Below are 27,742 nucleotides of genomic sequence, written 5' to 3'. Positions count from 1 at the left end.
TTTAAAATAAAATTGGCTAAATATTCCATCTCATTATCTCTCCACATAAGAAAATCTTTGCATCCTTACAAAGGATGTGTTTTTCCTCCAAGTATTTGCCCCCCAGCATCATCTGTAAGACAGTGGAAGTGGGGCCTCTGTCTAGGATGGAGGGTCCCGAGACCAGGCTTTGGGGGTGATGTTCTCCCTCCAGCTCCCCAAGGCTGGGCACTGGGCAGGTCTGCATGTTGATCAAGCTGCAACCCTCCTGCATAAGACGGGCTATCACTTCCTCCAGGGTAGCTTTCTTCTTCCCACCTGGCTCCATCCCCCACCTTCCATCACTCCTTTTCTCCATGTACACACACACACACACACACACACACACACACACACACACTCATACACACACGTAGAACACAGCACCTGGTAGTTTCTTAAAATGGAATGATGAGTGGGGGAAGGTTTACCTTGGTAGTAGAGTATGTGCCTGGCATGCACGAGGTCCTAGGTTCAATCCCCAGTACCTCCATTAAATAAATAAATAAAACCTAATCCCCCCCCCCCAAAATGTAATGATGTATTTGTTTTCTATGGCTGTGCAACAAATAACCACAAACTTGGCAGCTTAGAACAACACTCATTTATTATCTCTCAGGTTCCACGTCAGGAGTCCCAGCATGGCTGAATTTACTCCTCACAAGGCAGCAAAGTGTCAGCTGAGGTGGCATCTCTTCTGAAGCTCAGGGTCCTCTCCCAAGCTCATGCAACTGTTAGAAGACTTCACTTCCTTGAAGCTGTAGAACCCGTGGCAGCTGGATTCTTCAAGGCCAGCAGGAGAGTGTCTCTCTCCTCCTGAGCCTCTGCCAGGGGCATACTTGATTAGGCCAGGCCCACCCTGGAAGAACTCCTTTTAATTAACTCAGAGTCAACTGATTATGCGCCTTTGTTACATCTGCAAAGTCCCTTAAACTTTTGCATGTTCTATTGGTTAGAAGCAAGTCACAGGTCTCACCCATGTGCAAGAGAGAGTTACACAAGGCGTGTATATCTGGGGCAGAAATCTTGTGGCCATCTTAATTCCGCCTACCATAAACAGTTCCTGGATGGGACTTAGATAACTAGGGGGTTAGCATCAGTCTTTGTGTAAAGGCAAAGGTAACAGGTGATGGTGCCCCAGCATGGAGCTCTAGAAAGCCCCAGGGACCTATGCTCTAACCCCTGAGACCCAGGGGCCAATGCAAGAGGAGCACTGAATGACCATGGAGGCAGGAATCCCCACATCACAGTGTGTCACCCCATCCATATGAGACTCTTTCTGTTGCTTAAGTGAAGGTAAGGATGATGATGATGTTTTTGAAGAAGCAGGAGGAGGAAGAGGAGGCTTATTAATTTGAATGTACCTATATTGATTTCTTAGGGTTACCGTAACAAAGTACCACAATCTATGTGACTTAAAACAACAGAAATTTATTGTCTCATGGTTCTGGAGGCCCAAAACTTGAAATTAAGGTGTCAGTAGAGCCACACTCCCTCTGAAAGCTGTAGGAATCCTTTGTCTCTTCTTAGCCTCTTGTGGTGTGCTGGTAATCTCTGGCAATCCTTGGCTTGTAGGTGCATCCCTCTAACCCTCCGTCCAACCCATGAAGGTCTTCCTGTGTTCCTGCCTCCACGTGGCCATCTTCTTACAAGGACACTAGTCACTCAGATCAGGGGTCCACCCTACTCCAATATGACCTCACCTTTGCAATGACCCTATTTCCAAATAAGGTCACATTCTAAGGTTCTGGGGTTTAGGACTTCGACGTACCTTTTTTGAGGAACACAATTAAACCCATGACATCTTATAACACATAATCGATAGCTACAGGCATAGCTACATCCCAGATCCTCAAATTATGCCATCAGAACAATCAATCTGTCTCTCTTTACCTCTCTCTCTGCTTCTCTATTTCTCTTTCCTAAGAGTGAACACAGAATTCCCAAGACTGACTCTCATAGTGCCATTCTGCTTCTCAGAACCAATCTCTCTGGCCAAGGGGATGGAATGATGCTAAGCACCCAAGCTGGGACCACATGCTTACCCTCAGGTCAAGGTGTGGGTGGCAAGCCCCACACAAACCATGTCACTCATGGGGTGCTAGCAGGTCCCCAGTGGAAAATCAGGGACTGTTATCAGAGGGAGGAGCAAAAGAAGGACTACCACCCAGCCTGGGCCCAATGGTGTAGGGACAGGGGGTTGCAGTCTGGTGACCCAGTACTGAGACCCAAGAAATCCCAACTCCATCCATGGGGCTTCCCACAGGGCACGGGCTCCCAGTGGATTCAATGACCACACCTCCCAGCTCTGTCCCTCCGTATCCCTGAACTCTGTCGTAATTCCCCTCAGATCTTGCCGAAAGCCATTCTCTGGGGGCGAGCAGCTCATTCTGCTAGTTTAAATCACCCAGTTCCCTCTCTCTCTCCAGAAGACTGTACTTACTGCTCCATCACTGGTAATGACAATGAACATTTTTGCAATCTCAGTTTTTATTGCAAAGTGATTAAGGACCAGCAAGAATAAGTTATGCTGCTGAAGCTAAGGAAATCCCACCAAGCAAATAGTGGGTGGATAGGAAGTCTTATGGTGACAGCGTGTGTTTCCTCCCCCAAGGAACTGATTGAAAATAAGAAGCTATCACCACCATGTTTCAGACAAAAGCCAATCTGACAATTTTAGATCTAGTCAATGGATATGGCCTAGGGGCGAAAAGGAAACAATCCATAACAAGAAGAAGGTCGAGAATAATGCCAATGAGGGCCTCACAGTTCCACATTTCCTCCTTTCTTTAAAGGACACTCAATGGCATGCTCAGGGCCCCTGGTGGCCAGAAATAAAGCCTCTCCCTATTCCAGAGACCCCAGGGAAACCCCCAAAACTAGAACAACCTCTTATAGCTGTGTAGATTGTGTAGTGCACAATTCTGAGATGGTTGTTCTCAGGAATACTTTGTAGGTGGTGCCCCCCAGAGGTGTGAGGGCACAATTTGCACAAATGAGGAGTCACTTATGTTCTATCCCAAAATCAACCTATAAGAAGTAAAAATTCCTCATAGATGTTGTAATCAAATCACTTGGATAATCTTCAAGATTAGATCAGGCTTTCTCAGTGTCCTGTTATTGGCGTCTGGGGCTAGATCATTCTTTGTCTTGAGCAGGGCGCGAGGGGGGCTGTCCTGTGTGTTGCAAGAGTGTTTAGCAGCATCCCTGGCCTCTACCTACCAGATTCCAGCAGCATCCCTCCCCTTGTCAACCAAATGACAGATGTCCCTCCAACACCAGCTATTTCCAAGAGGGGAGAGAAAAATGAAATCATGGGGGAAAAAAACTGAAAATAAGGAAGGCTGGGAAACCAGGACATTTCCTAACTTTTCATTATGGAAATTTCCAACATGTAGAAAAAGCAGAGAAAATTGCACGGTGAAGCCCTGTGTACCCAGCACCAAGCTGCAGTCTTGTTCCTTTGTCCCCACCCAATTGCCTTCTTTCCTCCTTTCTTCCTTCCTTCTTTCCATCATGAATCTTTTAAAGCAAATTTCAGACATTGTGTCATTGTATCCATAACACATCACCATGCAGTTCTAACCTAAGGGTTTGCTTTGGTTTGTTTTTACAAAATCTCCACATCATATTTAACAGATTTGACATGAAGAAACTAGTAGGATTCTTGCAGGTGGAGAAAAGATCTAATTGCCACCTTAGAGTTTCTCCTACTAGTGCTTCATAAATTTGAACATGTATATGAACCACCTGGGGAAGGTCAGGTTAAAATGCAGATTCTGGTTCAGTGGGTCTGGGGTGGGGCCTGAGAGTCTGCATTTCCAACAAGCTCCTAGGTGATGCCAATCAATGCTGCAGGCCCACGCATCATACAAGAAGAAGGGTCGGCTCCAAATGCCAGAGCAACAGAGCGAAAAATCATGACCGCTCTGGATTCCAAGGCTTTGAAAGGAGACACTGGAACCACTTGAGACTGAAGGCACAGGTGTGCTCTAACAAAGCACCATAAACAAAGTCTTTAGAGGCCAGAAGCCCAAAATCAGGGAGTCACTGGGCCGTGTTCCCTCTGGAGGCTCTAAGGGAGAAGCCTTCTTTGCCTCTTCTGCATCTGGTAGCTGCCAGCATTCCTGGGCTTGTGGCCATATCACTCCAAACTCTGCCTCTGTGGTCACATTGCTTCCTCCTTTTCTGTCTGTGTCTTCTCCTCTTCTGCCTCTTATAAGGACATTTATCTTTGGATTTAGAGCCCACACAGATAATCCAGGACAGTCTCCTCAGCTCAGAATCCTTCACTGAATTATGTCTGTAAAGACCCTGTTTCCAAATAAGGCAACACTTGCAGGTTCTGAGAATAAAAATATGGACATATTTTTGGGGAGGGACAGGGGGCACTATTCAGGCCACTACCCCAGTAAGGGGAAAAATGAAGTGAGAAAAAAATGCAGAAGAGAGGACAGATCCTGTCTCTGTGACAGTGGCCAGGAAGGCAGGCCAAGGGTAAAACTGTGTGTTAATAGGGTTCCCAGATGGAATGCAGGTGTAGCCCTCTGCTTCCAGCTTCTTCTTTTTTTTTTTTCCTCCAGCTTCTTGAAGAGAGAACATTTCTGCTTCTGACAGCAGATGAAAGGGAGAGGTGGGGAGCAAGAATGCCGTTCCCTGTTGGCCTCGTTCCTGAGAATTCGTGCCTCTGCCTTAGGGCCATTCTCAAACCTTGTTCAAGGATAGAATGATTTATTGATGGCCATAATTAAAAAGCAATGTCAGAAAGAAGCAATGTCAGCACTTTTCATCTGCAGTTGCACATGAGCGAGAGCAGTTTGGCAAAATGGGCACTAGAGTCTGATCTCCCTGTCCAGAAAAGGGCTGCCATCGTGTGATGTGGTGTTGGGGTCAGGCCTCATCTCTGTAGCAGGAGTTGATAAGGTTTTACATTCCCACAGGTAAACTGAGCCACCTGTTCTCATTTCCAGCACTTCTGTACTGACCCAGTGGATTTTCAACAGGTGGCACTCCAGGTGTGTACACCTGGAGTGTGGTTTTGAGCCCCTGTGGGGGTTGTCTTTCCATCACTGTCTTGGCTGTCATTCTAAATGAGCCTGCCCACACAAGACTGGAGCGTTGGGTTGATTTAAGGTGGTTGGTTGACTTGATTTAGCAGCTGTTCTTCCCCACTGATTTCATCCTAGCTGGTTCGTAAGACCTCTCTTCTTCGGTTTTGGGAATGTGAACTTAATGAAGCTCTGGACCCCACAAATCAAGAGGAAAATGAGGATATGTTTACAGCTTAATATGTTAGGTTAGTTCAAAGGAATAAGTGAATAGCACATAGGAGGTTCTTAAATTATTGTTAAATAAACGAATGCATGAAAGTGTGTATATGCCCAAATGGACTATTGGCAAATAGTTACTGTTCCACCTGAAAAGAGTAAGTAGGAACTGAGCAAATGTTTGGGGAGAGGGAGAGCTCTTATTGAGTGTATTGAGTAATGCATTTTTTTTTTGATGGAGGTACTGGGGATTGAACCCACGACCTCATGCATGCTAAGCATGTGTTCTACTACTGATCTATACCCTTCCAAGACACCTGTTATGCATTTTAATTCCACTAAAGTTTTATTTCATAGGTTTATTTAATTATTATTTATAGGTTTATGTTAATCCCACTACAGTATTTTTTCCCAGATTGACTTTGGACTAAATCAAGATCTGCTTCCTACTGGTTCAGTTCATACCTGGCCATGTACAAAGTGGGCAGAGGGTGGGAGGGAGTTCAATTAAATCCAACAAACATGTGTTGAATGGCTGCTAAGGGCAAAGCTCAATGCTTTGTGCCAGGGAGACACCAAAATAAATGAGGGGCATCCCTACTACTCTCAGCCACAGCCTGCTGTGGGAACAAGGGTTGTAAGAAACAGAAATCCATTCTTGCTAGCTCAAGGGAAAGGACCGCAAGGTGAGGCTCTAACAGGCAAACTCATGAGCATGGGAACAAAATTAGAGGGAATCAGGGAATAGAAACTGCAGTTATAGAAGCCAAACTTCCTTCTGGTTCTCAGAAGCCCCATGGACTTGCTTACCTCTGCTTCTCTCACTTCCAACCACCTTTCTCTTTTTGCCCCTGGATCATCACAGGAGACAGCAGAGCCCACCACCAGCTGATTAGTTACTACATATCTTGGTTCAAGTCTTGAGAAAGAATTGGGTTTCCCACCAACCAACTGAACACAGGGAGGGGACGTAGTATAAATATGGTGCCTAGCCTTGCCTTCCAGCAGGGTCTCTGTGTAGGGAAATTCCAAGAAAAGGTACCTGTGAGCACTGCAGGCACCCCAGAATATGCTCTATTTTTAACTCTCTGTCTCCCCCCGCCCCCAGCTAGAACGTAAATACCACAAGGTAATCTATGATAGTACTTGTCTCAAAATGTTTGAGAAATGGAGGGGGAAAGGAAGGGGTTGGATCAAACTTTGGACTTCCTGGTTTCCTAAATTCACTCTGCAAGTATTTGAGAAATAAACATCCGTCCCTGAGAACCAAAGGAAGGAGCTGAATCTAGCTAGGTTTGTTCCCAGACCTGAAATGCTCTGCTGGATGAATTACCTGCACCTCGCCTTAACAGACAGTGTGGGAGTATGCACTGTACCCCGATTAAAGCATAATTAGCAAGCAGCAGGAGTCCCATTCACTAGAAGAGCTCATCCTACTTCCTGTTTCACTTGCATAATTATCCATGTCTTTGCCAGACACTGAAATGACAGCAGAGAAGACTCCCAGAATGACAGAGTCAGAAAGGCCCTTGGAAATCATTAACCCTGCTCGTTCTGTAGGTGGGGAAACTGAGGCACAAAGAGAGAGCAAGGGCTTACAAGAGCCAAGACCAGGGGTCCTGCCTCCGAGTCCAGCCCCCCTTCTGCAGCACTGTGTGACCCAAGTGAAACCAGATCCTTTGCAGTCTCTGGAAATCCAGGCACAGCCAACAGTGTCGCCTTCATGTGGTTTTTCCAGCCAGGTCCCCGACTGTCTCCAGAGTAGAAAATGCAACTTAAGGACAACTGAGCTGGCTTCTCCCTGCATGTTTCTTGGCTTCTTCTCTTCTGTCTTGTTTTGCCCATGTTCCAAAACTGGCCCTTGACAGGCATAAAGAGGCTTCAGCAGCAGGGGGGAGGAACCAACTGGGCACAGAAAACCTCTGCTGGGTCATGAGTGATCCCCGGGCACTGATTGGATTTAGAAAATGACTTTGTCAGGGTGGAAATAACCCAAACACCAGGGAGATGGTTCCCTTTGTACAATTACTGGGATGTGCCATGTGCCAATGGAAGGGTCATGCTCCCCGAACTCATTTTAGGTTAGTATTACTTGGGTAATACTGCTTTAGGGGGAAATGGATTCTACGATTGGCTCCCAGGCTAGTCTACTTAACTAGTGTTATAAATGATCTCTGGGTCCCAGGGCATGGAAGCCAGAATCCATAGGGTGCAGGAGGAGGAAGTTTCTGTGTCCACGGCTTCCTCCAATTCCTCCTCCCACATCCTCCCAGTGGCTCTAGATCCCGAGGTTTCCCCAGATACTGGAGTGATCCAGGTTTTGACAGCTGTCTGCCCTTCCCCTGGTCCCTAAAGGGCAATCTGCTAGAATTAATCCACACGCACATGTGAATGACTAACAGCCCCTGAATCGGGGGTTCTGACATTTTAGTGGGCACTAAAACCACAGGGAGAGGTTGTTAAAATGCAGACTCCTGGACCCTACCCTACAACTGTGGTTTCAGCAATGGCTAGAGTGAGGACCCAGGAATCTGTGTTTTTAATAAGCAACTCAATTGATTCCAATGTTGATGGTAGAAAACACCGTGGAGAAACACTAGAATAGGTGAAATGGCAGGTGTTCATAATTCCAGGGTGATTTGCTCTTTACTGGGTGGAGAAAGTCACACAGAACAGGATCCAGGATATTACAGGCTTAAAGGGAGGGGTGCGCGCAGTGAAGGCCAGCTGCTCCCTGGGTAAATTATCTCTGTGCTTCCATTTCATCTGCTGTGATGGTATGGCTCAGTCACCAGGAAGCTGTAACAAGAGGGTTCCTTATAGATTTCAGAAGCCTTCCATTATTCATTTGTAAGGCTCCAAAGATTCTTGCCCATTTGGGCTCTGCCTACCCCTAACAGAGTACTCTCACTCAGGGTACACATAGGCTGCAATGCTCAACATCTTCAGGCATTCAGGAAATGCAAGTCAAAACCACAATGAGATACTTCACACTCACTAGGTTGGCCATAATCAAAAAAGGGAAAATAGCAAGTGTTGGCGAGGATATGGGGAAATTGGACCCTTGAACATTGCTGGTGGGAAGGTAAATGATGCAGCCATTATGGAACATAGTTTGGTAGTTCCTCAAAAAGTTAAACACAGAATTACCATATGATCCAGCAATTCTACTCCTAGGTATATACCCAAGAGAACGGAAAGCAGGGACTCAAAACAGATGCTTGCACATGAGTGTTCACAACAGCATTATTCACAGCAGCCAAAAAAGGGAAATAACCCAAACGTCCATCAACTGATGGATGGATAAACAAATCCTGGTCTATCCACACAATGGAATATTATTCAGCCATAAAAAGGAATGAAGTACAGATTCATGCTACGGCATAGACGAAGCTGGGAAACATAATGCTCAGTGGCAGAAGCCAGAAACAAAAGGTCACGTATTGCATGAGTCCATTTCCATGAAATGTCTGGAAGAGGTGAATCCACAGAGACAGAAAGCAGATGAATGACTGCCAGGGGGCAAGGAAGTGACAGCTAATGGACAGAGTCTCCTTTTGGGAGGATGAAAATGTTTCAGAACTGGAAATAGGTGGTAGTGGCACAATTGTGAATGTACTAAATGTCACAGAATTATTCACTTTAAAATGATAATGGTTAATTTTATGTTAATTTTACTGGGATGGGGGATGCCGGGCAGGAGCATGGGCTGTAATCAAACTTCCCAGGTTCCATACCAGCTCTGCTGCATGACCCTGAGCAAACTCTGTCTCAGTTTCCTGCAAAGGGGGAAAGCTCTAAGGAGGAGCTATCATAGTTCCCACCTTGCCGGGCTGTTGGGAGCTTTAGATGAGTAAATGTTCCCAGGTACTCAGAAAAAGACATTGGCATGTGGTGTGATGGGAAACATATGCTGTGATTCCATCACACAGACCCCCACCCCCTGTTATACATGCCAACCAAGGCTTGTTCAAGTTCACAAAGCAAGTTCAGAAGCCAAGTCAGGGTTGGCACTCAGCTCTCATAGATTCAAAGTCCCTGCTCTTCCCCTGTCAACCACCTGATGTGATCCCTGACCAGGAATCTTAACACCCCAAGGCCCCAGTCCCTGACAGCAGCACAACTTCTTTCTGACAACCCCACACGTGGTTGGCTGTCAGGCCTGCCTACAAGGCTGAAACGATAAAGCAACAACTGTTTTTGCTTCTTTCCCATTCAAAGCCTTGGTCCCTCTTGGGGGACTTTACCTACCAGCAGTCTCACAGTGGGTTTTTTCCCCCATATTTGGTTCAATTCCCATGTTTTCAATAACAATCTAGCTTACTCACATTCCCCAGTATCTGCCTTCCTCTCTTATGTAGAGAGAAGTAAGTCTACACCCATCTACATCTAGATAACCTTCCTGATTCCACTGGTTCCCTCACTGCAGCCCATGGGAGTCCTAGGAAGAACCCTGGGATGTTTGCCAAGAATTAGGCCCACTGGATACTTGATATAGAATCAGATCATCACAAGCAGATGAGGAAAATCATCCCACAAGAAGTGTCCAAATACCAGGCTCTTAGCTTCTGGACACAGAATAACCCAAAGGAACTTGGTCTCCCTGCACCCGCCTCCCTCATCAGCTTCAGCAGCCAACACCAACTTACCCCAGGGCTGTGAGGTCTGTTTGAGGAAACAGATCCAATCTGGCAAGGGTGAGATGTGATGAACCCTTGCTTTGTGGCTACCAACATTTGTACCCCAAAGAAACAAGTCTGAAGCCTAGAGGGACAACCCCTGGATTAAGTGAGGCAACCTGAAGGATGTTGGGAAAGGTGATCTTAAGACCCCACAGACACTCTGGCAGCATCCATTCATATAACTTATCAACACCTTCTTCTTTATCCACAAGGTCGTTGGATTGAAGATCACGGAGTCATTCACAACATGATGTTTAACACAGAGACACTCAAGAAGTACTCCTACAAGACCACACAGAACAAGACTGAGTGGTGGGACAATGGTGTTCTTCCCCTCTGGATCACAGCCCAGAGACAGGTACCGTCAGAGACCCTGGGCTCACTTCTTGGGATGTCACCTCTCATTCTTGGGCATGTGGACAGTGGTTAGAAGCTGTGTGGCCTTGGGAAAGTGACTTAACCTCTCTAAGCATCTGTTTCCCTAAATGTGATGGGTGGTGGGGTATAGCTCAGTGGTAGAGGATGTGCTTAGCATGAACCAGGTCCTGGGTTCAATTCCCAGTACCTCCATTAAAAAATAATAATAGTAAAAAATTTTAATTTGATATAAGAAAATGAAAAGGAATATATGTATGACTGAAACATTATGCTGTACACCAGAAATTGACACATTGTAAACTGACTATACTTCAATTTTTTAAAAATGTGATATAGGGTTCATGATGATGTGCCTATTGAAAAGAATTGATGTAAGGATTAAATAAAATGTGCATTTAATGCATATCTCAGTAAGTTTTAGCTGTTATCGAAGGATGAGTCTCCATGAGGGCAGAGTCAGCATAATCATGATTGTACCTCCAGGGCTCATCATAGGGTCTGGACCCAACAGCTCTTTAATAAATATCTCTTTATACACTTGCCTTGGACTTAGGCATAAAAGCCCTTAGGAACAAAGTTGACCATTCAATGCATGAAAAGCTCTGATGAGAACATTTGCTTGAAAGTATCCCAGTGGCTATTCATTATTGCTTCAAAAAAGCAGATACTGTAATTGTGCATTTAACTTCCAGCCCCAAACCTATTGTCAGCTTCGTGTTTTCTCCATGAGCTTCCAAAGTCATCACTTCAGAATAGATCCTCCTCATCCTCCCCTAAGACACCAGCCTGGGCGCCAAAGCTACCCTGGGTCCTAACCCTGCATCTCTGTTCCCAGCCCACACTGTATATGTTACATGGAAAGAGGGAGTAATTGCAACAGCTCAGAATGCAGGCTGTGGACTTAGACTCCCAGAGCAGGATCTGACCAGCTCCACCCTTCTCCAGCTGCATGACCTTGGGCAATGACCTGCTCTTTGTGCTTGATTCTCCCCACTCATAGAATTAGGATTGTCAGAGTCCCTGCTTCATAGGATCATTGGGAGAATTAACTGAGATAATGCATGTAAGGTGCTTAGCACTAACTACCCAAAACTGTCATTCTGATAAATGGAGGCTGAATCATTTCAGCATGTCTTCAGCTGGTCATTATAGCTCTAAGCTAGAACTACCCAACGGAATATTCTGTGATGATGGACATGTTTTATTTTGCACCGTCCAATATGGAAGCCACAAGGCACAGGTGGTAATTGTGCCCTTGAAATATGGTTAGTGAGACCAAGGAACTGAACTTTTAATTGAATGTAATGCTAATTAATTTAAATTTAAATCTAAATACCACATAGACGCTACCATGTTGGAAAATACAGCTCTAGAAGGATCATAGCGGGCTGTCAGTGACCCTACTCTACCTTGGGTTCATTTTCTCCCCCTAACTGTTGGGCTCTAGATTCCTTCCTCTGCTGACACATTTTTAAACTTGGAGGCATAGACCATGCAAATAAAACCTGTCCTCCCAAGAAAATAACATCCATAACATTCACTATGCACCAGGCACTGATTTAAGTGTTTTATGTATATTAATTTATAACCCTGAAGTAGGTGCTAAGATTACACCCCTTTAACGGATAAGTAAAGTGAGGCACAAGGCGATACCATAACTTCTCAAAGTCACAAAGCTAGCAAGAGGCAGAGCTGGGATTTGAACTCACTCTGGGTCCAGCAACTCTTGTCTTTTTTTAATTGAAGTATAGTTGATTTGCAATATTGTATTAGTTTCTGGTATACAATATAGTGATTCAGTTATACATATATATTATTTTTCATATTCTTTACCATTATAGGTTATTACAAAATACTGAATATATGTGCTTCCCCCTGTGCTATACAATAGAACCCTGTTGTTTATCTATTTTATATATAGTAGTTTGTATCTGCTAATCACATACACCTAATCTATCCCTCCCCTACCCCCTTTCCCCTTTGGTAACCATAAGTTTGTTTTCTGTGAGTCTGTTTCTGTTTTGTAAATAAGTTCATTTGTATCATTTTTTAAGATTCCAAATATAAGTGGTATCATGTGATATTTGTCTTTGACTTTCTTCACTAAGTATAATAATCTCTAGGTCCAACCATGTTGCTACAAATGACATTATTTCATTCTTTTTATAGCTGAGTTGTATTCCATTGTGTGTGCATGTAGATATATACATCACTTCTTTTTTCATAGGGGAGGTAATTAGGTTTATTTATTTTTTAATGGAGGTACTGGGGATTGAACCCAGGACCTGGTGCATGCTAAGCAGTCACTCTACCACTGAGCTATATGCCCCACCAATTCCACAACTTCTTTATCCAATCATTTAGGTTGCTGCCATGTCTTGGCTATCGTAAATAGTGCAGCTATGAATGTTGGGGGGCAGGTATCATTTCAAACTAGAGTTTTCTCCAGATATATGCCTGGGAGTGGGACTGCTGGATCATATGGTAACTCTAGTTTAAGTTTTTGAAGGAATTGCCATATTATTTTTCCATAGTGGCTACACAAAACTGCATTCCCACCAACAATGTAGGAGGGTTCCCTTTTCTCCACATCCTCTTCAGCATTTATTGTTTGTGGACTTTTTATTGATGGCCATTCTGACCAGTGTGAGGAGATACCTCATTGTAGTTTTGGTTTGCATTTCTCTGATAATTAGCAATATTGAATATCTTTTCATGTGTCTATTGGCCATCTGCATGTCTTCTTTGGAGAAATAGCTGTTTAGGTTTCTGCCCATCTTTCAATGGGGCTGTTTGTGTATTTTTGTTATTGAGTTGTATGAGCTATTTGCACATTCTGGAAGTTAAGCCCTTGTCAACTGCATCATTTGTAAATATTTTCTCCCAGTCCGTAGGTTGTCTTTTCCTTTTCTTTATGGTTTCCTTTGCTGTGCAAAAGCTTATAAGTTTAATTAGGCCCTATTTGTTTATTTTTGCCTTTACCTTGGGAGACTAACCTAGGAAAACACTGCTACAATTTATATCAGAGAATGTTTTGTCTATGTTCTCTCCTAAGAGATTTATGGTGTGCTGTCTTAGTTTAAGTCTTTAAGCCATTTTGAGTTTATTTTTGTGTATGGTGTGAGGGAGTGTTCTAAGTTCATTAATTTATATGTGCTGTCCAGCTTTCTCAACACTTCTTGCCAAAGAGTCTGTCTTTTCTCCATTGTATATTCTTGCCTTCTATGCTGAAGATTAATTGACTATAGGTGTGTGGACAGCAAATCTTAACTCTTAACCATGATACAGTATTTCTTCTGTGGCCAAAGCATTTAGCCATGCATTTCAGAGTGAATCTTGTGTTTGCCTAGCTGCTAAGGAGGTCTGGATAGTCTTCCTGAATTCACTATTCAAAACTCAGGACCGCTCTTGCTATGAAATTTGTTCACTGGCATGAGGTTTCTGGTAACATTTTCTCATGCGTCCTTCTTGTCTCCTCGTCATTTATTTGCAGGACTTTGTTTCCTTCTGCTCAAGTCATAATCAGAGTACTTTTCCCCCTTGCTGAATTCATAAGTGGTGGTACAAAAAGAGGCTGATGCAGGGCCAGGCGACTGACAACATGCCACTCGTTTGGCAAGTGAATGTCAAGTTGGTGTATCGCGTTCTGCCACTGGCAACTCCCACCAGGGACAGGGCCATCAGTCAGCTCCCTGAGGAGCTGACACAAAAGCTGCTTTAGTCAGAGCAAACCTGCGGCCCCAGGTCAGCCCCCTGGAAATAGGGGAACAAATGCCAAATGCCATTCAGAGGCACATCTGCATTGCCAGGGAGGGCTGGAGGGTGGTCTGCCCTATATCCATCATTGGGGAAATCCATCCTTCTCCTGAGTCTCTTCCAGGCTGGCTTTGTGGAGATGGATGCATTAACTTTTAATAGGACGAGAATGTTTTCCTTCAGTGACACTAGTGCCACAGGAGCCCATCAAGATATGAGAATTGGTGTGTCTCAGTGGAGGATGCCTAGAAAACAGGATTCCTGACCACCTTTGGGTCCATTATCCATAGCCCACAAGCATATTCACACCCCATGAGGACTTCGCCAATGGTCAGGCTACAAACAGAGAGGCCCCATTGAGAGCAGGCTGGGATTTTAAATGAGCACCCAGGATAACTGAACGTGATCAATGGCTGACGTGTTTCACCAAGTTCAGAAGTCCTAATTCTCAGAGGAAGGCAGGCAGCCATGACTGTAAGACCCAAGAAAACCATAAAAACCTAGGGGCATGTTTATCCTCTCCATGGAAGAGCCACAAAACATAGTAAGATGTGAAACGGCAGAGGAATGACGTGGGTGAGATCCTCAGGGCTGCTAAGAGTCTGCAACAGGACCGGGTCCTCTGAAAGAGTGTCAGAGGGGGAGAAAATACAGAATCTTGGCCATCTAGCTTCCTTCTGTTCAGTGACTCCTCCAGAGCACAGGAAAGCAATGAAAACACTCAGAACCAACCTTGACTTCTGAATTTCAAATACATGGAATCCATCTCTTCCCACTCAGTCACTCCCTAGAGTAACAAACTCCTTTCTCTAAAACACACATACTCCCCCACAAAAGCACAGCTGTGATGAACACTTCACCAGCCTTCCTAAAACCCATGTGCCTTGTGACGTTAATTCTGTCACCTAAAGGAAGAGACAAGACAAAATGCAAAACCAAATGGAAACTCTTCCTTTGATGATTGGTTCTGAACAGTAGATTCTGTACAAAACCCAACAGTCAGGCTTTGCCCTAAGAAGTACCAACTCTTGTTTTAAAGAAGCAACTTAAGAATAATAGCCACACTTATGCAACACTACACTAAGGAAGAATAATGCACCTAATAAAACTAGCGATTTTCCGATTGCTAATGCTACTGGAAACACTGATTATGCTAATTAAAGGGTAGAATAGTAAATACCCACTCTTTTGCACCCAATTAAGTGCTCAGATTGCCTCTCAGAAGTGTTTGTTGAAAACAGCACTTTTGATTATCATAGGTCCCAAATAAACAGAGTCAAGTGAGTGTGTGTGTGCGCACATCACATACACATTTCTCTTTGGAGCTCATTTCACAAAGCAGCGTAAATCCTAAAACTCCTACGGGACCAAGCAAAAAGAATCATGGTTTCCTAAGACTACAGCTTTGGAATATCTTTCTCATCTTTCATTTACTTTATTATTTTATTTTTATTTTTTGTTGGGGGGTAGGTAGTTAGCTTTTATTATTTATGTATTTATGTATTTATTTAATGGAGGTACTGGGGATTGAACCCAGGACCTTGTACATGCTAACCATGCACTCTATCACTGAGCTATACCCTACCCCCAGCTTGGGATATCTGTAAGGAAAGTGCGTGTGTTAAGAACACAGCATGAGAAAACAGTTTCAAGTTGGGAACATCTGAGATTTAACATGTAAACAGCAGGATATGCAGGGCTGCCTAAGTCCCTCACAATGTCATTGTCAGCTTATTCTAAATAATAAAATAGCCAAACTATGTTCTACACAATGTTAGAAATTTCATCCTTCCAGTCAATTCCATACTTCAGAGTAAAGCCAATTTATATGTAAGTTAAATAAAGTACCATCATTAAAAGCTAAGAATTAGGTCTAATGCCAATCAGAAATGCAATAAATAAATATTAGAGGATTTGCAAGTTAAAGCAACCATAGAAATTCTATTATCAGAAAGGAAAATGTGTTACCTGTAGAGGGTACAAATAAGATGATAGAACCCAAAAGAGAAAACATTTCTGTGAGTATTTCCATAAGTTAACCAAGAGTGAGAATAGGATGGGTTTTGCACCCCTAAAAGGAGATATGATTCATGCATTCATTCAACACGCATTTAATCAGCCATCAGCACTGACTCTGAGCCAGGCCTGTTCTAGGTCCCAGGAAAAGTGCAGTCAACAAGATCAACACAGCTCACCTTCTAGAGGAGGGAACTAGATAGTAAAAAAGTAAGCAAATTAAGATAATTTTAGATTAAGAAAAGTGCTTTGGAGAAAATAAAACAGGATCACACAATAGAAAATGAATGCTTGAGGGCAGAAAGGACAGTATTTCACCTATAGCTGTGGACAGCAGAGCTTCTGGAATCTTGCAAAGTATTTCTTAGGTCAAGCTTCCTAAAAGCAGAGCCTGAGGCAGGGATGCGGTGCATGTAATGTACTGAGGGAGAGCTCTCAGGAGATGGGAAAACTGACAGGGCAGGAGAAAAAGCTGAGTGAGACGAGACCCCATATGGAGACCAGCTTCAGCCTGATTCCATGGGAAAATCTGGTGCATGAATTGCGCCCCCATGTTACACCACCCTGAGGCCAGGGAGCTGGCTTTTTGTCCTCCTGTCAATCACTGGCCATGGGCTGCTGGGGATAGAGAAGCAGTACAGGATACCTGCCCAGGTGAGGCAGGACTTGGCCACGTGGCAAGGGAATTCTCCGTAACATGGGGCAGCTGAGAGACATTAGCAGGCACCCTCACAGAAATGGGTATGAGTGCACTGGCCCAGTAAAGGGATCTGGGTGGGGCACCAACAGCATCCCCTACAACTTCCAAATTCCTTCCCTGTTTCTCTTTCTCTCAAATGGTACATGGGAAGTTTTAGTATTACACTTGGTTATACTTTTCTGCTCATTTGTAGGCCAGATAGATACCCACAACCCAGGTGCCATTATCCCACAATTCTTCTCCATAATTTATTCTCTGTACCAGATTGCACCATTGCACCAGCACCCTCTCTTAGTTCTACTAAAATTAATGAACTTTAGAGTGTTTTTCAGAATACCTACATCTTAGATGACACAAGAATTGTCACAGAATAGCTCTCAAGTTAATAGCTGAGATGAAGGAAAGTACTTGCTCCCCAGATAAGCAGGTCAGTCATCCATGAAACCAGAAATCTATCGAATGCTTACTCTGTGCCAGGTCCTGGTTGAGTTGCCACTTTACAACAACAGAAACTATTTAGTAGGATGTGTCCACCTTATTGTTAACTCGTTGGTGAGTGCCCATAAAATTATTCTCTTTCCTAACAATTTTACCAAGCTTTGTCAAAAACCACCTTTCTCTTGGGGAACAAATCACTTAATATTTTCATGACTTTGAAATCACATATATTGTTAAAACAGGCTCCTTTTCAGTCTGAAGACTCAGGTCTGCTCATGGTAAAACCTTCATCTTATATCCAAGTCAAAGCCCTGCTACTCAGCATGCTCCCTACCCTCACCACAGACCCTGGAGCAGAAGGAATATGACCTATGGTCTACTCTCTCAGGTCCCCCACCCCTCTTTCCCTGGTTTACTCACTGGAGACAAGGAGAGGAAAGAGACGGCAACTCCTCTTATGACAGCTTGCAGGGAGGCCATGGCCCTTTTCCTGGTGGCTGTAATCTACTGCCCTGCCTCGTTGCCTATGATGGGACATAGAGGGTGAAATTCACTGGGCTCCACTGACAAGGGTCTCAGGGTCAAGCAGCAACCCCCAGCCCTGCCTGGGCCTTACAAGACTCAGACACATTTCATGGCTGACCCACCCCATTCCTCTGATGTAAGGAATCCCATCCCCCCTGTTGCAGCTGTTTCTGCCATGAATGGAGCCCCCAGTCTCATCTTCCTTCTACAGACCCCAACCTTGAGGTCTACAGGCAGATTTCAGACACACCTTCAGTGCCCCTCCAGAGACAGAAACTAGAGGAAATCATCATTGCCCCCTCTTCGCCTGACCATGCCGTCCAGCCCCAATGCTCTTTGTTCCTCTCCAGGAAAAATAAAAGCTATGCTCACTGAACACTTCCTAATGTGCTCTACATGCATTTAATCCTCAAAACCACCCCACAGGGTGGCATTAACATCTCCATTTGACAAATGAGGAAACTGATGTGGAGAGCATCCAAGTAGGAGAGAAAAGATAAACCCAGGCAATCCAGCATCAGGCACACCTTTAACAACCCTTTGTCCGCCTCTGGTTGGGTCGTCAAGCCCAGTGTCTCGGCAGATATCTGCACAGGGAATAAGATGACAGTCTCCCCTTATTGCAAACACCCCTGAAGTTTATAAGCATTAGAGACAGGAACCAGTTGGGCAGATTCTCCCCTCTCCAACAGCCCCATAGGAAGTCCCCAGATCTCATCTCATTGGCTCTGACTGGGACATGGATCCAAGGCTGAACCAACTGCTGTGGCCAAGGGATACAGTATCTCCTGACTGGCCAGGCCAGAGCCACAGCCCATCTGTGAAGTCTGACATGGAGCCAGCATATCCCAAACCAGGCATGGAGTAAGAGCAAGGAGGAGAGCTCCAGGGGAAGTCAGGCGCTCTGAACCAGCAGGCTGGGGAGTGGGTGCTGACAGGCAAATATATTAACGGTCCATTGCACACATCGGGGAAGGCCTGTGGGTGGCTAGTTATGTCTAGAGGCCAGAACACGGTGCCCAACACTTTATCTTAAAGTTACCTGGATTAGTCCTCACAAAAATCCCATCATCAACTTTTTGGCATTTTACAGGTAGAAATAGTGAAGCACTAAGAGATTAAAGAACTCACTCACCATCACCAACTAAGAAAGTGCCATTTTTCCTCCATTCTAAGGGATCTTTTTTTTTCATTTTGCCGTCCCAGAAGTTGGAATGCATCTTCGAATTGCTGGAGTGTTGTGGTTTCATTGGCAGCATTTTTCTTCATAGGAGCCCATAAAATAACGGCACGTCTCACAACTAATGGTGTTTTAGAGTCCATAAGATCCTGGTGACACCAGCAATGACACCAATCCTATCTGACTCCAAAGCCCACATGTTTTCTATGCCTCTGGACTAGGACAGGGATGCTGACATGTTGGGCTTTGCACATTATGAGAAAGACATGAGAAATGACCCTGATGGGATTTTCTTCTTGCCCTTGCAGGGGAGGAAAACAGCATCATTCCACTATCCTGGGGGAGGCGCCACGTACAAAGGGGAGGCTGTCCAGCGGTCCCTGGTGGAGTCATACACCCACCCGAACAGCAATGAGACGGAGTGGAGGGAGAACATTGATATCGTCATGAACTGGTTCACCAAGGAAGACTTCGACTTCGTGACTCTGTACTACGGAGAGCCAGATAGTGTGGGACACCGCTATGGGCCTGAGACAGAGAACAGGAGGGTGATGATTCAGCAAATCGACAGGACCATTGGGTACCTGGTGGAAGCCATTGAGAGGTACGGCTTGACAGAGCACCTCAACGTCATCATCACATCAGATCACGGCATGACCACCGTGAAAAAGAAGCCCAATGTCACCGAGATCCTCCTGACCGACTACATCAGCTTCCAGGACTTGGTCAAGTTTGATATCGTGGACTACGGCGGTTTTGGGATGCTCCTGCCCAAACCAGGGCAAGAGGAAGTGATGTACCAAGCACTGAAGAATGCACACCCTCACCTCAATGTCTACAAGAAGGAGGAATTTCCGGAACACTTCCATTTTGCCAAACACGAGCGGGTCCTGCCAATTGTGATGTACGGTGACTCTGGTTATAGCATCAGTGGGGTAAGTAGACTCTAGAATGAGTACCAACAATCTTGGATCTGGGAAGCAGCCACTAGGGAAGGACAGGTCTGAAAAAAAATCAAAACATAAGGGTATGCATGATGAGTTGTAACCCGGGGCTTTCTAAGTGTTCCTCACCCCCCACCCCACATCCCACCCAAACAACCCTGCCCCAAGTTACCATTATGCAATGATAATGACAAACATCCCTCACCAACTTTAAATGTCCAAAGCTGCGTTAAAAATTCAATATGAGTTACTTCATTTTTTATTCCCAACAACTCTAAAGATAGATGCTCTTATCTCTCCATTTTAACAAGGAAGAAACAAAAGCTAGAGAGAAGTTATTTGGGATTAGAAGTGTAAGGCCTATGTGTTTGATCATTATGCACAGATCACCAGGAGATTCATCCAAAAAACCATCTGCTAGTTCCCATTTGCATATATCAAAAAAAGGCAATTCTGTTCACAGAAAAATTTATGCACAAATGTTCATAGCAGCATTACCAATTGCCCATCAACTGATGAGTGGATAAACAAAATATAGTCTATCCATACAATGAAATATTATGTAGCCATTAAAAGAAACAAAATACTGATACATGTTACAGATTGAGTGAACCTTGAGGACATGATGCTCAGTGAAAGAAGTCAGATACAAAGGACCACATACTGTATGATTCCATCTAAATGGGATGTCCAGAATATGCAAATCTATAGAAACAAAGCATTGGTGGTTGTCTAGGGCCAGGGGAAGTTGGGAGAAATGGGAGGTAACTGTTGAAGGGTACAAACTTTCTTTTTGGGGTGATGGTAATGTTCTAAAATTGATTGTGATGATAGTTTCACAACTCTGAATACACTAAAAAATCACTGAATTGTATACTTTAAATGGCCTTGTGTGGTGTATGAATTACATCTCAACAAAGCTATTATGAAAAAAATAAGCAAACCTAAAGAAGAAAATATCAAAATCAATGTTAATTGTGAGACATAAGTGAAGTGTTGCTGTTGTTATTTTGTTTTGTTTTTTTCGTTTAACTACCAACCAACAATTCATGGGAGAACAAAGTTTAGGTGATGTTTAAACATCACACGACAAAAGACCATCTCAGTTAAATCTTGAAGAATCCTTGTCTAAGGCTGTGGACAAGAGCCAAACATATTTATGTTTGCAATCTGTATACTCTTAGTTTGCTACAAGTCCAGAGTATAACAGGTATGGGAAAACTCATAAGGTAATTGTTTAATGTTGGTGGAAACATTCACAATAAAATGCAGCACTTTATTGGTATTTTGGAATCCCTCAAGGGGCACGGAGCTAAAGCCTTACCAAGGAGAGATTCCACAGTCACTGGCCTCTGTAAACCTGGTTCATGACGTAACATGTTGGGAGGGATGTGAAGACATTTAATGGAACAGTCACATTCCCAACGTGACCAACTAGGTAGCCTGAGGGATAGGATGCTGTGATCAGTTTAATCTGGCAAACGGACTGTTAGGCAGAAAATCCTCTGGGTCTCAACGCTCTCATGGAGTCCACTTCTCTGATTCCCTCTCACCTGCCTGCCTTGATGTGCAGAGCAGAATGGGCATAACTCTTCTCTCTTCAGGAGTGAGGAGCTTGCAAAGCTCATAAGGCCATTATCACTGGGCACTTGTTCTTAAAGGGCTGCCTCATGGCCTTAAAGGCCGTGGGACTGGTTGTTTAGCCTGAACTGAACATACAGGTCCTTTCTATGTTTACCAAGCCAAATATGAGACCAACTTTTCATATACAATGTCTTACATGCCAGAATATCTGTTGTTCCTAAAAAATATATAAACAGTGCTGTGACTGATACAACCTCATCATTTGAAAAGGGGGATAGACAAAAACCTACTTGGCATTCATTAAACAGTTACCTACAGTCCTAACTCCCTCTTCTCTAATCCCTCTCCTCAAAAAAAAATATATATATACACTTTTGTGTCATAAGAAACATACCTAGCTCTAGAACCAGACAATCTGGGTTCAGATACCTGCTCCAACACTGGCTACTTCATGAGTCAGAGCAGTTTTCTCATCTGTAAAATGGGGATGATAATGATAGTACCCTCACTTTACAAAGCATTCAGAGCGATTCATGGTTCACAGTAAGCCCTCTATGTTTGAGCCTATTATGATTAAATTATTATCTTCTTGTTGTTTCTAATGGGCATGCTTTCTTTATTCCCTTCCTTAAAGTCTTTCATTCCATCCCTCTGCTACTGCAAAAAGCAGTCTTTCCTTGTCACTTAAGTTTTCTAAAGTTTCCTAGATCCAACAAGCATAACATTAACTACAGAACAGTTTTTTCCAGGGATTGGAATCTAAAATTGCTGGGGTTTTTTTTTTTTTTCAGCAACTTATATTATATTTTAACAAAGGAGATCATGGCTTTGACAATGTCTATATGGACATGAAGACGATATTCAGAGCTTTTGGGCCAGATTTCAAGAAGAATCACCTGGCTGAGCCTTTTGACAGCATCCACATCTACCCCCTCATGTGTAAGCTCCTGGGGATTACCCCTGAGCCCCACAATGGCTCCCTGGCAGTCACCCAGGAAATGCTTGTGGACACTTACAACCAGCAGTCAGGTGAGATACAAAAGCAACCGCCAGAAGATTGGCAGTGTGGTCTGTTCTGTCCTGAGATAGAAAAGATTCAAAAAGGGGTTTCTTGAATGGGGGAAAAGTCAAGCAGAATAATCCTGTTTCCTGCCAGCTTCAATGCCCCCCAGTACAACATTATCAGCAGCTCTGAACAGGTAGCAGAGACATGGATCCCTCCATGTGTTAGTGACATTTTATATCAGTGCCTTTGGGGCAAAGGAAAGTTCTCCATAGAAAAAGTCAAGTGATAATCCCTTTGAGCCTCAAAAATTGTGTGCAGTCTGCCCCCAGATGCCCCTTGTAGATTCCAAAAAGCAACCCTCTTTCAGCAACTCTGTGCATGCTGGTTCCTGGAGGAAAGCTGCTCACAGTGGAGGAGCGAAGCCTGAGCCCTCCACTCATGGCTGGAAAAGGGAGCAGGGGTTCCTGTAAATGAGGTTGCTAATTCTTAAAACTTCAAAATCCTAAATCTGGGCGATATAAAGGAAGAAAAAAAGCATCTCTGGGAATTCAGTGTTTACAAACACTGAAAAGCCAGCTTTTCTTCTGCCAGGAGAGACTTAGACACTGCCTGCTGATTTATCACATGCTTAGAGCAACCACACTCAGTTGAAATGGAGTACAAAGAACAGCTTCCTGCACCCTTTTCCCTTCTTCCAAGCCACTGCCCACAATCTTCTTGTGAAGGAAGCAGGAAGCAGGCTGTTTTACAGAAAATGAAGTAAATGAATGAGAGTTCCCTAAATTATTGAGAATTTCTTTTTAAGTTTTAGAGTTTTGCTACAACTATTTGGCCCCTACCCCTGTCCTGCAGCCCACTGGGAGCCTGGGGTGAGGTGTGTTTGACCATCAGTTATTGATAAGCAAGACATCCCACCAACTGATGCTCAGCTAACTGGCTTTTAGCAAATTGGTCATTTGGCAAAGTGGTCATTAGGCAAATGGGTCATTTGGTGAATAGGTCGTTTAGTAAATCGGCTTTCAACGACTCGCCCTATGAGATTTCTCTACAGTGAGCACTTTCTTGGGTTAAATGTACGTTTCGTTTCCATAATTAATATTCACTAGCGCCTGGATGGGAAACATCCCAGGGACCCAGGAGCAGCCTCTTGATAATCATATCATTTAAAACTGTCTGATTTTTTTTAACAGGAGCAAAGATGCGGAGAGCATCTGCTCTCCAAAACACAGCAACTGCTCTCAGTGTTGTCACAGGAGTTCTTGCAGTTCTGTTTGTTGCTGGTGTGACATTCACAGTCATTAGTCGGAAAAAGTGAGTAGTCTAGAGGGTTGTTTGTGGTTAATCAGTGCACATTGCAACTATCCATTTCAATCACTTCCTGAGTGCCTCAGGAGTCCAGCACTTTGAGAACGGAGCAGCCTGGGCCAGCTTCATGGGCTTGCAACCTGGGCCGTTGTATGGGGCCCAGGGCTCAGATAAGTCCCCGGTTTGGTTTGATCTATAAAATCTTGAATTTTTTAACAAACACATTTTCATCTTACACTGAACCCCCAAAATTACGTTCTAGTTGCATTAATTTCCTAGCACTGCAATAACAAAGTACCACACACTGGATGGCTTATAACAACAGAAATTTGTGGTCTCACAGAACTGCAAGCTAGAAGTCTGTAAGATCAAGGTATCTGCAGGGCTACGAACCCTCTGAAATCTGTAGGGGGGGAATCCTTCCTTTCTTCCTCTAGCTTCTGGTGTTTGCCAGCAATCCTTGGCATTCCTCGACTTGTAGACATAATCTCTACCTCCACTGTCACACAGCCGACTTCTCCCTGTGTCTCCATTTTCACATGATGTTCTCTCCTCTTATAAGGACACCAGTCATGGGATTTAGGGCCCCCTGTAATCCAGTCTGACCTCTGCCTAACTTAATTATATCTGCAGAGACCCTATTTCCAAAGAAGGTCACATTCGTAAGTGCCAGGTGTCAAGACTTCCAGCATCTCCTTTTGGGGGACATAATTCAACACATAACACTGGCCCTGCCACCAACCAAAGCATTATATGGTCCTGGTATACCTCTTTCTACTTCTTCATAGTTATATCATGAGACTGAGCCTCCTTATCCCTTATTACACCCAATCCTGACCATTCTTCTACTTTCACAGAGCTCCTGTCTCAACAGCACAAGGGCCTCCTGAACACTATAAACTGCCCAAGGAAAGTCAGAACTTTACTTAACCTTATCTCCATTACAAAGCCCATGTTTAGCATAATTTATATTTAAACTACAAAATTTTCCTGTAAGTTGAAACATGACCTATAAAGGTCTCTGCACCCCGAAGCAACATTTTAGAAAGAAATCAATTGGTTCTTTTCTACAGAAACCATTAGCCATAGGAGAGATAAAGGAAAAACTTCAATATACTGACTGAAAGGCCATGCCCACAGCATAATTTCTAAAAGGCAAACATTCCATACAGTTAAAATGCATTATTATTATTATTATTATTATTATTATTATTATTATTATTATTATTATTATTATTATTATTATTATTATTAGCCTCAAATCCAGAAATTGAATCTTTACTATAACATGTGCACATAACATCTCCTCTGCACTGGCAGGGCTGCTCTGATACATCCTCATGCTTCTCTCTACATCACCACCACCTGGAATTTTCACTTTTTATGTTAAACAGCAGTCCTAATCTTCACTTACACCTGAACACACCACACCTGTGAGGCCCATGGGCCATTACAAATCCCTCAGTGCCTTGATCTTTCCAGGTTCAGATCTGAGGTATGACTTTATGATCTTTGTCCCTCCCAAGAGCCCATACATGAAGATAACGGTATCTTCTGTGTGCAGGTCAGTGATGTGGCCCACTCAGGGTCCTTGCCCAATCTGCTTCCTGTCTGTGGCATCAGGGAGGCTGGACCAGCCTAGATCTATTCCTGTCTTAGTATAACATCATGCAGTATCACTGACTCTGGTGTTGACTGCATGCCCTTTTGCTCCTCAGAGGAAAGGTAATTAATAGCTATTATGTGTGTTAACAGAAAGCTCGGTATTTATGAAATTAACTGACCAGTTCCCACTGGCTGTCACTGTCTACTGCAGGCAGAGAGCTGATCAAAACAGCAGAAGTGAACCAGTACGCCTGACTGAGCTCTGACTTCGTTCCTTCAGGACCAAGACTCAAATGTCATATGTCAGGTGTTTCTACCCTACTCAGAGGATTTATGCAACATCTCATACCCAGAAACTGTTAATTTTGGGTAAAAACACAGCAATAGCCATAGCATACCCTCTTTATTTAAATCAAGTGTTGATGGAATAAAACACAATCACTTTTTGTGTCAGATCCTGTGCTCACGTGGTCCTGGTGGACAAAGAACAGATGAGAGAATAAATACATTGAGTTAGAATTAATTCTCCTCTCTTGTTCTCATACCTGAGTAGGGCTCATGTGTTTCTCATCTGAAAGGGGTAATAAGATTTCATCTGTGCCCCTCATCTACCTTCTGCAAGCATATTTAACAAATTAGCTCCCAAGATGCTTCCACATGGAGTTTTATTAGAGACATGTAAACATGTTAGATTTGGAACACAGTTCAAACTCCAGAAGCAGTACCATGCCTTTCACTCAAGACATAACAAGGTCAAATGGAAGTAATTTTTTTTTCCTCATCCCCACTACTGTACCACCCCACCACCCCCAGGAGCTCTCTTACTCTTCTTCTGGATTCCTTTCCTTGCCAAGTCAAAACTCCCACTGTAAGCCCTCACAGTTCCATGTGCTCACTGGCACAATACATATTACCATTGTGCTTCTATATTTATCTGCATGATAATTAGTTCAATGCCCACTTCCCCCATGAGCCCCTGAGCCCCTGGAGGGCAGGGAATCACTCCTGGTTTTTCTCACTGTTGCATCCGCAGTGCCTGAAAGTGCCAGACACATAGCTGGTACTTATAAGTATTTGGTGAACAAAAGACTCTGTGGATGGATTAGGGACAGACCCAAGGACTAGGGAAGCCGAGGTCCGGCTTTGTGTTGGCGGTCATTGAGAGGACGATGAAACAGAGGGTAATCATCATTAAATCTGTTACACCTGTAGCCTGCCTTCACCACTCAATCTCGCTTTAATTATTGCTACAAAAGACTTGCAGGTCCTCAGATATCATGTAGCCTAAACAATAGGATGTTTGCCTGGGTTGTTTTCCAGGAACTTGGGGTCAGCTGTGTCCACTTCCAGCTTCTTAAGACTGGTTAGGACCACTGGCTGTCCAACTGGGCATGCCTGAGTGTCTGCTAGGTGACCTTTTTATGTCAGAGGGTCAAAAACTCCATCCTTAGAAATGCTATTTTCTGGACAAGGGTCCCTTGAAGATGCCTGTAGCTTAGTTGCGCCTGCGAAAACGATCATTACCTCACCTTTTTATTTCCCATCACCTTACCCCACAACCCCGCATCCCAGACCGCCCTGCTTCTTTATCCCATGATTAGGAGGGAGGGAGGGCAGATTTGAGGTTCATCCTTTGGTCTCCTCTCGTGGCTGTCCCGTGAATAAACCCTTTCTCTGCTACAAACCGCGGCGTCTCAGCGTTTGGCTTGCTGCACTTCTGGCAAAGGAACCTGGCTGACCCCGGAGCTTGACCCGGGGAACCAAAGGCTCCTCACCCCTTCCCCGTCCTCGGAGTGTACTTCTGCCCACTGTTCCACGGCAGGATCTGTTTCAAGAATGCAGCCCTGAGAGAGAAACGTGAAGTGGAGACCACCGGACTGTGTGCTGACTGGATCCCATTAAGGCCCAGATATAACCTCTTAAGATTCTGGCCGGCGGATGCGGACAAGTCTTGCAAGTAAGGTCATTTGCTTATCAAAACCGCCACCCACCAATCTGGGGGGGCCTGCTTCTTGGGTCTCTCCTTGCCCTCCGTGTCCGGGGCACTTTGCAAACCAACACCTTTACCTGAGGGCACTTTTCCAAGGACAGAAAGGGCAGCGACAGCCTGAGCCCACCGGCCCTGAGACCTGAGGAGACCTGCGGAGGCAGCGGCCGTCAGGCTCCCTCCCGCCCCGGCGCATCCCACAGGGGTAAGGGGAAGGCGAGGAAAGGCTGACTGGACGACGCGTCTGCCCATATGGCCTCTGCCAAAAAGACCCTCGAGGTGTTGGAACAGCGAGAAAGATTACCTGGCCCTCGGCCTGACTGGACGCTCCCCGGGAGCCTTCGCTGCCCC

General features: G+C 44.4%; 1 protein-coding gene across 1 annotated transcript in view; it reads left to right on the top strand.

Annotated features, from left to right (window-relative positions):
* LOC105065825 (ectonucleotide pyrophosphatase/phosphodiesterase family member 7-like) overlaps nucleotides 1-27,739 on the top strand; it is a 32,067-nt gene extending 4,328 nt beyond the window's left edge. Inside the window, exons 2-6 of the mRNA XM_074346729.1 lie at nucleotides 10,180-10,325; nucleotides 19,269-19,895; nucleotides 22,280-22,517; nucleotides 23,685-23,805; nucleotides 25,616-27,739. Of these exons, the coding sequence (XP_074202830.1) occupies nucleotides 10,180-10,325; nucleotides 19,269-19,895; nucleotides 22,280-22,517; nucleotides 23,685-23,805; nucleotides 25,616-25,670 (1,187 nt within the window). The 3' untranslated portion in view covers nucleotides 25,671-27,739. The remainder of the gene's footprint in view (nucleotides 1-10,179; nucleotides 10,326-19,268; nucleotides 19,896-22,279; nucleotides 22,518-23,684; nucleotides 23,806-25,615) is intronic.
* The last annotated feature ends 3 nt before the right edge of the window (nucleotides 27,740-27,742 follow it).

Source organism: Camelus bactrianus, chromosome 18, assembly GCF_048773025.1.
Source record: "Camelus bactrianus isolate YW-2024 breed Bactrian camel chromosome 18, ASM4877302v1, whole genome shotgun sequence".
Lineage (NCBI taxonomy): Eukaryota > Metazoa > Chordata > Mammalia > Artiodactyla > Camelidae > Camelus > Camelus bactrianus.
Note: the sequence above shows the minus strand (reverse complement) of the source record. Positions and strands in the feature narration are given on the sequence as shown.